The sequence below is a fragment of the Carassius auratus genome, chromosome 14 (assembly GCF_003368295.1).
Source record: "Carassius auratus strain Wakin chromosome 14, ASM336829v1, whole genome shotgun sequence".
Classification (NCBI taxonomy): domain Eukaryota; kingdom Metazoa; phylum Chordata; class Actinopteri; order Cypriniformes; family Cyprinidae; genus Carassius; species Carassius auratus.
In genome coordinates, this window is record NC_039256.1 from 19,656,455 (window position 1) to 19,669,202 (window position 12,748).

At 36.3% G+C, this 12,748-nt stretch overlaps 5 protein-coding genes and 1 non-coding gene across 7 annotated transcripts; 4 read left to right on the forward strand and 2 right to left on the reverse strand.

Moving 5' to 3' along the window:
- Positions 1-499: 499 nt before the first annotated feature.
- LOC113113933 (NKAP-like protein) lies at positions 500-1,798 on the forward strand. The gene is made up of 2 exons (XM_026280499.1): positions 500-673; positions 836-1,798. The coding sequence occupies exons 1-2, from the start codon at positions 561-563 to the stop codon at positions 1,008-1,010; spliced, it is 288 nt and encodes a 95-aa protein (XP_026136284.1). The 5' UTR covers positions 500-560; the 3' UTR covers positions 1,011-1,798.
- On the reverse strand, positions 1,765-2,633 carry LOC113113932 (NADH dehydrogenase [ubiquinone] 1 alpha subcomplex subunit 1). The gene is made up of 3 exons (XM_026280498.1): positions 2,385-2,633; positions 1,950-2,039; positions 1,765-1,856 (listed from the first exon to the last, which is right to left on the reverse strand). Exons 1-3 carry the CDS (start codon positions 2,484-2,486, stop codon positions 1,836-1,838), a joined length of 213 nt encoding a protein of 70 aa, XP_026136283.1. The 5' UTR covers positions 2,487-2,633; the 3' UTR covers positions 1,765-1,835.
- Positions 2,634-3,127: 494 nt separating this feature from the next.
- Positions 3,128-8,106, forward strand: LOC113113930 (regulator of nonsense transcripts 3B-like). Its single transcript, XM_026280493.1, has 10 exons — positions 3,128-3,347; positions 3,885-3,991; positions 4,110-4,216; positions 4,409-4,507; positions 4,593-4,703; positions 4,793-4,836; positions 4,973-5,164; positions 5,593-5,753; positions 5,853-6,165; positions 7,142-8,106. The coding sequence occupies exons 1-10, from the start codon at positions 3,234-3,236 to the stop codon at positions 7,280-7,282; spliced, it is 1,389 nt and encodes a 462-aa protein (XP_026136278.1). The 5' UTR covers positions 3,128-3,233; the 3' UTR covers positions 7,283-8,106.
- A 607-nt stretch (positions 8,107-8,713) lies between these two features.
- On the forward strand, positions 8,714-9,897 carry rpl39 (ribosomal protein L39). The gene is made up of 3 exons (XM_026280500.1): positions 8,714-8,867; positions 9,067-9,170; positions 9,683-9,897. The coding sequence occupies exons 1-3, from the start codon at positions 8,865-8,867 to the stop codon at positions 9,729-9,731; spliced, it is 156 nt and encodes a 51-aa protein (XP_026136285.1). The 5' UTR covers positions 8,714-8,864; the 3' UTR covers positions 9,732-9,897.
- On the forward strand, positions 9,276-9,366 carry LOC113114543 (small nucleolar RNA SNORA69). The gene has a single exon (XR_003293766.1). It is a non-coding gene; the product is annotated as a small nucleolar RNA SNORA69 (small nucleolar RNA).
- A 539-nt stretch (positions 9,898-10,436) lies between the features above and the next one.
- Positions 10,437-12,465, reverse strand: LOC113113936 (ankyrin repeat domain-containing protein SOWAHD-like). Of its 2 annotated transcripts, none has more exons than XM_026280509.1 (2): positions 12,155-12,465; positions 10,437-11,641 (listed from the first exon to the last, which is right to left on the reverse strand). In XM_026280509.1, the coding sequence occupies exon 2, from the start codon at positions 11,627-11,629 to the stop codon at positions 10,589-10,591; it is 1,041 nt and encodes a 346-aa protein (XP_026136294.1). In that variant the 5' UTR covers positions 11,630-11,641; positions 12,155-12,465; the 3' UTR covers positions 10,437-10,588. The 2 variants fall into 2 exon arrangements, with proteins under 2 accessions (XP_026136294.1, XP_026136293.1); XM_026280508.1 differs by having other exon boundaries at positions 10,437-11,732; positions 12,155-12,464.
- Between the last annotated feature and the right edge of the window lie 283 nt (positions 12,466-12,748).

Consider the following 12,748-nt stretch of genomic DNA (forward strand, 5'->3'; position numbering starts at 1 on the left):
GAAATTGATTCCGAAGGTTTGACATTTATTTTTGTTTGTTTGGCATTTATTTTTGTTCCAAAACACACATTCTTTTTATATGTAAGATTATAGAAATAATCAGTTGGTTGTTCAGCAGAAGTGGTGAAAAAGAAGAAAAGAAGGAAGAAAAATAAAAAGACTCTTGTTTTCATCTGTTGTGTATTGAATCGGCAAGGCTTGATTAGTTTCATACAATGGCATGATTTGTTCTTACAGGAAAAAGTCAAAGAAGAAGGAGAAGAAGAATCACAAGGACTCCAGTAGCTCTAGCAGTGAACATTCAGAGGAAGAAGAAGAGGATGTCAATGAAATATCATGGATGGAGAAAACTGGTGTTGGAGAAGATGTTGTTGGACCTGATGCTCCTCTCACTCACCTGTCCCAAGATGATAAACCTTTAGAATGAGCAAATGATTCTTCCTCCACTGTTGCTTACTGAGAATGGTGGTTGTTTTCAAGTCATTTTTTGTTAGAGCTCTGTGCCTTGTCTTGTTTCCCATAGTTTTGGCCATGCTTTGCTGCAAGGAGAAGGTGCAGCCATGTCAGAGTTTGTCAAAGCAGGAAAGCGTATTCCAAGAAGAGGTGAAATCGGTTTGACTAGTGATGAGATTGCAGAGTTTGAGAAATGTGGCTATGTCATGAGTGGAAGCAGGTATGAAACATTTATACACACAAACTACAGTTTGATATTTTACGGTCGTTTTTAAAAGAAAAAAACACTTCCACTTTCATCAAAACCAAGGATGCATTAAAAGTTAAGCTGTTGAAATTGTGGTATCATACACATTTTTATATGCTATCTTTATGTCCTCAGACATCGGCGTATGGAGGCTGTGTGTCTGAGAAAGGAAAACCAGATCTACAGTGCTGATGAGAAGAGGGCGCTTGCTTCCTTTAACCAAGAGGAAAGAAGAAAGAGGGAGAGCAAAATCCTTTCTAGCTTCAGGGAAATGGTGTACAGAAAAACTAAAGGCAAAGACGAGAAGTAGTCTGTCCTGCAGAATTATATTTTCATTTGGAATATAATTTTTTTTTCTTTTCAAAAGGAAAAAGACAACATAAAATGTGAATAAGGATCAGATTTTACTTAATTTATTTTTGTTTGCTTGGGCATCCTCCTGTACAGGACACAGTAAACTAAATTTTATATGTATGTATCTTTTCTTACAAACAAGAAATAAACTGATCAGTAGAACTCAAACCATTAACCGCTGAAATACAATTCATGTAATGTGTTGCATCTAAATAAAAATGGTTATGTGTTTCAGTCATGCTGGAAGGGTCATTAAAGAGGAGAATTGGCCTTTAAAGATAACCCTGCATTTAACCTTGTAAGGATAGCTAAATATAGTTTTAGTTTTTTTATGTTTCTCTAGTTTTAAAAATTGCCAACAATAAGTTTTTCTTTTTAAGAATTCTTATTTTTATGTAGACTGGTGTAGTACGTAATGTGCATTACGTACAATGTATGTATGTGCATTGCTCGGTCTCTGTAAAAACTTTAATAAAATAAAAAATGCAGGGATTGAAGTTCACATTGAAGTGACAGAGTGATCTGATAAAATGTTTTATGGTCAACTAAATTCTGGGATCAAAATTAAGCCCAATTACTATTAATTAAACCTCAGTTAACTGGGGAAAGGAATCGTGAACGTAATACAGTAAAATGTGCAAACAAAACATTCAAATGTATATTCCCACCAATATAAACATATACACAAAAAAGACAACAGCAAGCCAGTCCATAATTTAAAGATAACATTTTAATAGACGACTGGACAAAATGTACATTTCAATTGTTGCTTGATGGATCTTCATTTGATGTTTTCAAGTCCCTGTGAGATAAACAAAGAATATTAAAATGCCAGGGTTTTGCAAGCATATTGTCAGTACTGATACACATTTATAAAAGCTTACGCAAGTTTTACCTTGGCATGGTAGTGTGCACCAGTTCCAGACACTCTCTTGTCTCTCTCCATCAAATACCATTGATAGGGAACCCGTACAATCCTCTTTTCCTAAATGCAAGAAGTAGTAACTCTTATATAAAATGCTGTAGACCAGTGCTTCCCAAACCTGTCCTGGGGGATCACATTTTGTATGTCTCCCTGATCAAACACCCAATTTAGTTCTTGCAGTCTCTACTGGAATCAGGTATGTTAGATAAGGGACACTTACAAAAGGAACATGGCCTTCAGGACAGGTTTTGGAAGCATTGCTGTAGACTTACTACACGACAGCAAACACAAACATCAGACAAATGTCAAGCTGAAACAAACGTTTATATATATATTAGAAGATAAAAAAGTACATGCTCAATGATAAAGAGTAACAAAACATTGCTCATCATCATCGTAGCTCACCTTGCCACCGTTTGTGAACTTCTGGATTTGAGCAGTTGCGATGCCTGGAATCATCAGACAAACTGTCATAACGGCGAAACCGGGCAATATCTCATACCACATGATTGTGGTGAAATATGAGTGTACAAACACACAAAGAAATTATTGCAGTTGACGAGAATTATTTTGTTCTTCAGAGAATCTTGCAAAATTGACGTCTACATGGGCCAAAATGTCTGCCCCTTTGACGGTCACAAAACAACTTCCGAGATGTGTATAATCCACTTCCGCTTCTGAAAACCTCCGCTGTAAAACTGTAGCGCCGCTTTGTGTCTCTTAGCGTAAGTCGTATACTACTAAAACTACTGAAGTATTAATATACCTTTGATCACTTTGTTAATAAGGTCATGTGTAGCATAAAATCACATTTGAATATTTTTTTAATGTTATAGACAAATGTTAAAAATAGTTAAGGGAGGCGCACAGCAATGTCTAGCCTGTCCACTCTTCCCGAAAGCGCAGTAAAAAGAGACAAGTATTACATTTATAGGAAGTGTTCGATTTGTTATGTAATATTGTGGGAGATATGCTGCTAGTGTGATTAAAAGTCACTTAATAGCATCGAAATAGAGTTTTCTTCCTAGTAAGAGTCCATTTGACAACAAAAAAAGTCGCAGAGTGGAAGAGTGGACACACCACGCTTTATTGAGAGACTCTTTACGCCATGAGCTGTAGCCAATCAGAGACGTCTGCTGGTGTTACGGAGAAACAACTGCGGAAAGTTGGGCAGTGAAGAGAGAGATAGCAGACTCGACTGATAACAGGAAGAAACACATACGAAGAAATTGCTCCAAAAGTTGGGAAAGCGTCATGAAGGAGGACAAGGAAAACACGCGTCCCAGAGAAAAGAAAGTGGAAATAAAATGTGACGAAATTGAGAAACCAGAGAAGCCAAATAAAGAGAAGAAGGAAGCTATGACAAAGGTAGTTAGTTAGCAGGCTAGCTGGCTACAGAGTATAAACAGCGCAGCTAGTCGCTTTCATTTAAAATACTATGAAATATTGTCTGCAGCTGTGTTTTGTACTAACATGTTTAAATATCACTCTCAGTTTGATTTAAACGTTGCAGTTGAATATAACCTGGACATGCCTGATACTTACAGACTGGTTAGCAAACCCCACTGTCAAAGTTTTGACAGTTAGCACAATAAAAGAGAGGAATCTTCTAGAAACTTTGACACATACAGCCACAAACAATAATGTATAGTGTTTTTAATGTCAAATAATATTTTTAGACATTGTTATATTATTATACACAGCAATCACAGTTAAACATAGACTTCACTTTGTGTGTATATATATATATATATATATATATATATATATATATATATATATATATATATATATATCACGTGCTTTTATGCTTACACCTCTTCCACTTAAACAGTTATACCAATAATTCAAATAACTCCAGTATTGATTTTTGTTCTTTTTATATATTTTCTATACATCTTCTAGATTGTGATTCGACGTCTCCCTCCAAGTCTATCTAAAGAAGACTTAGTGGAGCAACTGCAGCCTCTTCCAGAGCTGGATTACATGGAGTTTTTCTCTAGCGATACTAGGTTTGTAGATGCCGTCTTATTTAAAAAAAAAAAAAAAAAGAAAAAAAAAAAACAACCATAGGATTGGAACACAATGAAAGGTATTTAATGACTGATCAAGATGTTTGTTTATTTGCAGTCTTTTCCCTCATCTGTTTGCCAGAGCCTATCTGAATTTCAAAAATCAAGATGACATAGTTCTCTTCAGAGACCGGTTTGATGGCTATGTCTTCATTGATAATCGAGGTTTGGTTTTTGCGTGTCACTAACATTTCCAGGGTGCAGTGTTTAATTGCTAACCAGTGGCTTTAATTTTGCAAAGTCTTGCCTTAAATGTCAAATTGTCATTATTTGAGATTATTTGTGTGCTGGTAAATTTCTGGTGTGCTTTTCTATCAGTGAGAAATGTTATATCTTTTTTTTTTTACCATATTATAGGTCAAGAATATCCAGCAATTGTTGAGTTTGCACCATTCCAGAAAATTGCTAAGAAAAGGAGCAAAAAGAAGGATGCAAAAAGTGGAACGATTGAAGATGGTGAAATATATGTATCTGTTTTTTACATTTTATTTTTAGCACAGCAAACAAATAGTTAATCATTTGTTTACCTGTGTCTTATTAGATGTTGATTACAAAAATTTTTTGGAGTTCTACAATGGTGACGAGGAAAAATTTCCTTCCAACCCTGAGACTTTACTCGAGGAAATTGAGGCCAAGACTAAGGAACTCAGTTGTGAGTTTCAGCACAAAACCTCTAAACAAAATAATTTTAAATAGTTTTCGCTCTTCATTTGACAATCATCTGAAATGTTCTTTCCCCAGCTAAAAAAACAACACCTCTCTTGGACTTTCTTAAGAATAAACAGGTAAAGTAAGGGTGCAATAGTTTCTGATTTCATTGCTTTCTTCATTATCTTGACACCCAATTCATATTGTTTCCACATATAATATGACATACTGTACGTGTAGTGTATTTATGCTCTCTCATCCTGTTCTCCCCAGAGGATAAGAGAAGAGAAGAAAGAAGAGAGGAGACGGAGAGAACTAGAACGAAAACGCCTGCGAGATGAAGAACGGCGCAAGTGGAGAGAGGAGGACAGAAGAAAAAGAAAAGATGCTGAGAAGTTTAAAAAAGGAGAAAAGACATCTGATAAGGATAAGGACCAACCTAAAGATGAACTGCCAAAAATCAAGGTACATACATTTCTAAATATTATTGACTACCTAGATTCATTACAAAAAATTTCATACAACGGCATTTTTTTTATGTTTTTTTGAAATAAATCTTATATGCTCACCAAGGCTGCATTTATATGAACAAAAATACAAAACAGTCATTTTGTTAAGTATATTTATAGATTTAAATGTTTTCTATTTTAATGTATTTTAAAATGCAATTTATTCCTGTGATGGGAAGTCATTACTCCAGTATTAATTGTCATATGATTCTTCGGAGATCATATTAAAAAAACAACAGCATTTGAGATTGAAAACGTTTGTAACATTATAAATGTCCTTACTGGCACTTTTGATCAATTAAATCCATCCATATCTAATAACAGTTTACATTTTTTTCTTACTGATCCCCACTTTTGAAAGATAATAACTTTTTTGTCTTTCAGCTATTGAAAAAAACAGAGAAAGCGGATGACGGTGATATTGACAAGCCAAAGGACAAGCCCAAGAAACTAGAGCGAGAGAAACAGAAGGAAGATCGACTTCCTGTAGGAGGAGAATCAAAGAAGCGTCAGAATGGTGAACACAGAGAAGAGAAGGGGGGAAAGTAAGTTGGTTGCACTCGACATCACCAGCCTTACTAAAAACATATTTTACTTTTTAGGTCTCATTACATATCATGATGTCAATATGCTTTGGTATTCAGGTCAGAGGATAGTGGGCATAAAAATTACAGAGATCGTGATGGGGATCGAGACCGGGACAGAGAGAGAGAGCGAAGACAGAAAGAAAAAGAACGATTCAGAAGGCAGGATGAAGAACGGAGGAAAAGAGAACGTCAGGATGGAGAAAACACCTACAGAAAGAGAGATGATGAGGGGAAGAAGGACAAGGAGCGTGTTTGGGAGAAAAGAAGGAATGAAAACACCGGAGAGTCCTCCGTTAATGCTCACCCTGAAAAGCCAACAAGGGACAACAGAAAAGAAGACAGTGCCAGAAAAGACCGTCTGAGAAACAAGGTACACTACCAGTCAAATGTTTGAAATAAATTAAAAAAAAATTTCATGTTTTTGAAAGTAGTATCTTAGGCCCACCAGGGCTGCATTTATTTTATCAAATATACAATAAAAAGAGTAATATTGTGAAGTACTGTTACAATTTAAACTAGTGCTGTCAAACGATTAATCGCATCCCAAATAAAAGTTTTTGTTTGCATAATATATGTGTGTGTGCTGTGTACTGTCTATATAAAGACACATACCTGCAGCATATATTTTGGAAATATTTACATGTATATATTTATATTAATATAAAATATATCATATATATGTTATAAATAAATGTCAGATTTTTCTTAAATATATACATGCGTGTCTGTGTATTTATATATACATAATAATAAATATACACAGTACACACGTTATGTAAACAAAAACTTTTATTTTGGGTGTGATTAATCGTTTGACAGCACTAATGTAAATGTTTTTTCTTATTCAAATGTATTTTTATAATGTAATTTATTCCTGTGATAGCAAAGCCGAACTTTCAGCAGTCTTTATTCCTGTCTTCAGTGTTGCATAATCCTTCAGAAATCATTCTAATATGCTGATTTGCTGCTCAAAATAATGTATAATATAAATACATATTTCTTAATACAATGCTGAAAACAGCTGTGCTGCTTAATATTGTTTTGTTTCCACAAAAATATTAAGCAGCAACCTTATTAATAATAGGAACAACTGAGCACCAGTAATAATTGATACTAGAGCACCAAATCAGTATATTAGAGTGCTTACTGAAGAATCATGTGACACTGAAGACTGGAGTGTTATTAGTATTAAAACATTTATTTAGATAGAAAACTATAATTCACAATATTACTACTTTTAGTATGTATTTGATCCAAAACTACAGCCCGAGCAAATGCGGATAACAACATTCAAAAAGTTGTATGTGTATAATTTGTGATTGACAATTTTTACATTTCTGTCATAGGATCGGCCTGCAATTCAGCTGTACCAGCCCGGGGTGAGGAGCCGTAACCGGGGTGGAGGAGGACCAGGAGGAGATGGACCGGCAGCAGAGAAGAGAGCTGAGCGCGAGTCCAAGAACACTCAAGAGAAAGCTGCTGAGTGAGGAAACAGCTCTGTGCTGGCATGACATGATGTGTCCAGAGAGGAGGGGCTCTGTTCTGATCAGGACAAACACCTCAAAAACATCAAAAGAAATCCCCCCACTTAAAAAAAAAACTCTCTGTCAATGACATGAGAGCACATACCTGCTGCCCTCCAGTGCCTGAACGAGCCCCCCAAAGTTCCTGTTCATGAGCAAGGCAAGTCCTAACCGACGGTTAGATTTGAGAAACGGGGCTTAATCAAGAGAGAAGCCAAAGCGATTGGACCATGATAACTCAAAGTGACCTTACTTTTGTTACACAGCCAAATGTGTTTTACTTCACATGATTTTCTGTCTCATAGTTTATGAAAGGTCTGATCCAGCTTGCTCACGATGTCTCAATGTTCTGTTTTAGAAAGATCTTTGACGCCTTACCCAAAACCTACTATCACTTCAGACAATCAGTAGTAAATTTGAGCATCGATGTAGCCTGCAGCTGTTTTAAAGAGCCTGCTGATCTACTATGTTTCTGTTCTGATTATGGATTGGTCAAGTGGAAAAAGAGCCATGCTTTATAAAGCTGATGCATTTATCACTGTCAGTTCTTTTCTGCAAGTTGACTGAATTATATGCAAAAACAGATGTGGCCTTTTATAGTTTTGGAATTGAAGCATATCCTACCAACTTCTGGTTAGCTTGGTTTGGAAACTGTGCTGTCGTCCAAGTGTATGTTCCATTGTATCTAATCCTTAACTCAAAACACAGCTTGTTTTTCTTTCATAGTTGCAGCTTTGTCAAAATGTGAAGAGAATCCAAATAACAATAAATGAACAACCTATATGTTACTTGGAGTATTTTGTTTTCTTTGTCAGTTACATTTCTTTGGTATAAAAATGTAATTGTTTTCATTCCATGAAATGGGTGTCCTTCATGGGTGCTTTTTATTTAAAAATGTGATTTTTAAAGGAAATTTCTTGAGATTTTGACATTTTATAGTGTTTGCGATTTATAGTGCAACTGAAATTGCAATTGCGTCACCTTTTCACAATTTTTACATTTAAGTTTAAATGTATCTAAGATTTTAAAGTTGATAGTATTATGGTTTTAAGTTAATTTAGCCATTAAAAGCCTTGTGTGTGGTTTTCATCATTTTATGAGAGAGTATAATGCTGATATTGCTGAATACTCGCATAAGTAAAAAAAATTGCATAAAAAACTCGCATTAAAAAAATGGCTGTTAGCAATACAAAAAAAAAGAAAGTTATAAAAGATATTTTTTCTTGAAGAGATTCATTGCCCGAAAGGATGTCATTATCCCTCTTTTCTTAATGTATGCAATTTATTGTACATTATTTGAATAAAAATGGGCCTTAGGAGGGGTTATTTAAGACATTAAATATGGCTGACGTACTAACTGGGACAATGTTATAAAAATTTCATAAAGCATATTATTTCCAGTAGCTTGTGATCCGTGGAGCCGCTGGGTGTCGCTGTGACGTGAAGGAGTGGCCCAGTTTGTGACCCGGATATACAATGCTTGCTCTTCCCATGGTTCCTTCTCTTCGACTAACGCCATAGCGGTGAACGGATAGCGATTCGGGAAATGGTAAGTGGAAATCTTAAAACATCCGTAAACAGGTAGTTGTTCTCTTGTAAATCTCTTAATTTTTGTATATCAGCCTAAATTCTTAGGGCGTGGGATTTAGTATTTGACAGATTGGTGTTCAGGAAGTAATAAGATCATTGCCCGTCTTTCCCCGTTGAAGTAACGCTGGATGATAAACTGCTTCACATTTCGATTTCAGGCGTCGCATAAGACTTTCAGGATCAAACGCTTCCTGGCTAAGAAGCAGAAGCAGAACAGGCCGATCCCACAGTGGATTAGGATGAAAACCGGCAACAAGATCAGGTTTGTTGACACACTGAACGCTGCTGAACTATACCCGTACCTACATTAGCAGAGTGCTAGTAGTCCTTGATTCTAGTTCTGTAGTTTATAGTAACTTAACCATCAAAAGCAGGACGCAATTACAGTGCTCAATCTTGTGGGAGTACTGTCATTATCCTGCTGAGAGCATCCTTCTGCTCTGGAGTCATGAATACTGTCATGTCCCATATGACATGTGAGTGCTCTGTTGTGGAGACATGTTTCTTTGGAATATAATTTAAAAAAAAAAATTAACTGAGGAAGTGCATTGCTGCTGTAGCTTTAAAAGTGCATTAAAGAGATATACCTGGAGTTTATTCCATTATTTTTTGTTGAGACATACTGACATTTACTTGATGGTATATTTTGTTTAATTTTAAACTCTCTGCACTATTGGTAGTTGTAGAGCCAATGCAGTTTACTAGAGTGTGGTGTAATTGATATTAATGTGTGTTTGCCTTTGTGATGTTTTATCTTGGCAAACCTCTTTACAGGTACAACTCCAAGAGGAGACACTGGAGAAGGACCAAGCTGGGCCTGTAAACACATGATTTATATTTCAGCTTCCCCCTCTGTCTGTTCCCTGCCAGGACCACCAACTAGTCCTGAGCTGGAGAGAAGCCATGTTATCTGGAACAGTAGTCTCTCTTTTGTACAGAGTCTGGTTATGTTCTTGTTGAACAATAAAAGATTTGTCATCGAACCAGAAGTATTCGTATCCTCCTCTTTTGTGAAAATGGCAAATGTCAAAGTTGACATTTTCCAGTAGCTGGACTTGCCGCGTTTGTGGTGCACCAAAAAACAGATTTCGTACTAAACTATTTTTACTGGCTTCCACTGAGCTTTAAAGCTTTTTATACTCTCTGAGACAAGGCCTTTTATTTGTGGGTGAATATATATATATAAATATATATAAAAAAAATTATCAACCGCTGTTTAATTAGTAAATCACTTGACCTGAATATTTAACTTCAGGTGTATTGTGATTGACAAGTGAATCTATTACCAAGAGCAAATGTCAATGGCATATGAAAAATTGTTTTCCAAATTACGTTTTTTTTTTAGCCCATTTTAATCAAACTCTCTTAATTTTTTTACTTTTTGTATAGCAAATCATGTTTTCATATTCTAAAGGGTGAGAGCAAATAAACTTTAAAATGTAAAACTTAATTAGTAAAAATAATTAAAATCGAGTTGTGTGTGTGTGTATGTATATATATATATATATATATATAAACAAAAAAAAACTTCCTTGGAGATTGATTTATTAAAAAGGTTCATATAATACACAGCACTGTTATACAATTCAGCAATTCCCACATTATTAAATATACAAGTTTTATTACTGATAAAGGAGCAAATTTCAAGTAATTACCTAAAGACATAATTTTGGTAAAGTCTCAGATCTTTTCAAGCAGACCAATATTGTATAACAGCCTCTTAAATGAGAATCGCTGCTGTGTGACTCCTGAACTATCCACCTCAACTCTACTCTCTTGAGCATGATCCTCAGCTGGCTGTGCTTGACTCGCACTGTTATTCACATTCAAGGACCCTACAGAGTGTTCATCATCCCAAGCCCCCAGAAGATCCATCATTTCTCTCGGTGCGTTGTCTTTGAGATACTGCCATGCTCTTTTCCCGCTGTAGTCCATGACATCTATATCAGCACTGAATGCACCAACCAAAGCCTTCACGACTGTGTACTGGTTATGCATGGCAGCCACATGAAGAGGTGTCAGACCTCCACTGCCTCTCAAGTTCACATTCACTGAGAGCCCCTCTTTTTCTGCATGACTGAGAAGCTGAATCAGTGTCTCGTCCTTTCCATTTTTGGCCAACCAGTGGAGAGCCGTAAAACCACTGATAAAGTCTTTTCTGCTCAATAAACTGGGATCTACAGAGAGAAATTCCAGCATAATGTCATAATTTCCATCCACAACTGAAAGCATCCACGCGTGCTCCATAGGATCCAAAGCGCAGAGCGCGCTGCTGTTCAAAGTGTCTCCGTACTGAGCTCCCTCCAACTCTGACGGCTCGTCTTTGGATGATAAAATGTATGACAATCCAGATTTATTATTCAGAAACAACTCTTTCAAATACTTCTTTCGCATAGCGGGTGTGAGGGAGCCCTTCTCGGACGCGTCCACTGACAGTCTGCGGCAGGCGCTGCTGCCCGATTCCTCCAGCTGTTTCTGAAATCTGGATCTGCGCAAGGAGGCGCTAAACGCAGGAGAAACGGGTCGAGTACCATGTCTTGACAATCGCTCCTCAAGATTTGAGCGGAGCTGACTTGTTAGTCTGCTTTTAAGTGAAAATGCATTACTTAAATTGTTGCCTGAAGCCTCACAGTCTGAGTCCTTTGGTTCTTCTGAGGGCAGTGCCGCTTCTTCCACAGAGTCATTAAAATGTTCCTCAGAGCTGATGGGCCCCTCATACATCCCGTCGAATCCCTGGGAAGTGATTTACTTAGATAAGTTGCAAATTAAAGAAGCTTACATAACCAGAGAAAACCGTCTTCTCTAGGCTATGAAATGTTCAAATCTGGGTGGGGAGAAATGAATATATTATGTGTATTACATTAAATAAGATAATTAAATATCTTAATAAAAATATAAATAAACTAGGCTATATATATATATATAGAGTTAAACAACATGTAAGCAGCATGACTCATTTCGTTTTCTCCCTGGGGAAAGAAACGCGCTTCTTCCTCATTCGTGTTCCCCTTTTTACATTTGCTTTCAAAACAAAACATTCCCACAAATTAGGCTACTTTGTAGCTACATTAGCTATCACGATTTATTTTTTGAATCTTTTACTCTTTAAGCCAAGTAGTTTTGCCTTTTACGTTTTCATAGATTGAGTTAGCATACGTCTGATTAATGTCTGAGAGGTACAAATTACACCGAGCGTTATTATTTTCATGTTCTCGAAAAGTTTTATTGATGGAAGTGAATGAATACCTGTCTCTCAGGTAAACCACCCGGATCACCTGTTGTCCTCACAGCTCTTCAAAGTAGACTCACTCGTCCCTAATCCAAGATGTTTAGTCTCAACCAAATGATTTCCTGCGGGTTATAGAGCTCCAAAAACCATTGAATGCTTGGTTTCTCTCAGTTTATCTTTTCTGAGAAGCAGAAAATGTTTTCTGTGAACTAACCGAAACTATTCGAGTGTGTTTTCATCACAGGGGCCATGTCCGACGAGCAAACCCTCCCCTCCATAAAGTCTAAAGTTCAAATAGCACTCACTAAATCAACACTTGTTTTCAAACCCACGACACTTGCATCTGTTCATTGGCTGATGGAACCGAGAAAAGTAGGCAAATATTTTTTTGCCAACTCAACCATGCTTAATTCAATATGATTTAATATAAAGAAGGCTTTTCCTTATAAAATGTAACGCCAGTTTTCAAATAAATCACCCTGCACCAACATACGAATATAAAATTCAGAAATATTAAAATATAACATTCAACATAATTTAATTTAAACGAGTCAAATGCCTATGCATTATGATATTAAACTGTGTTTAGACGGTCATTTAAACATTTAATT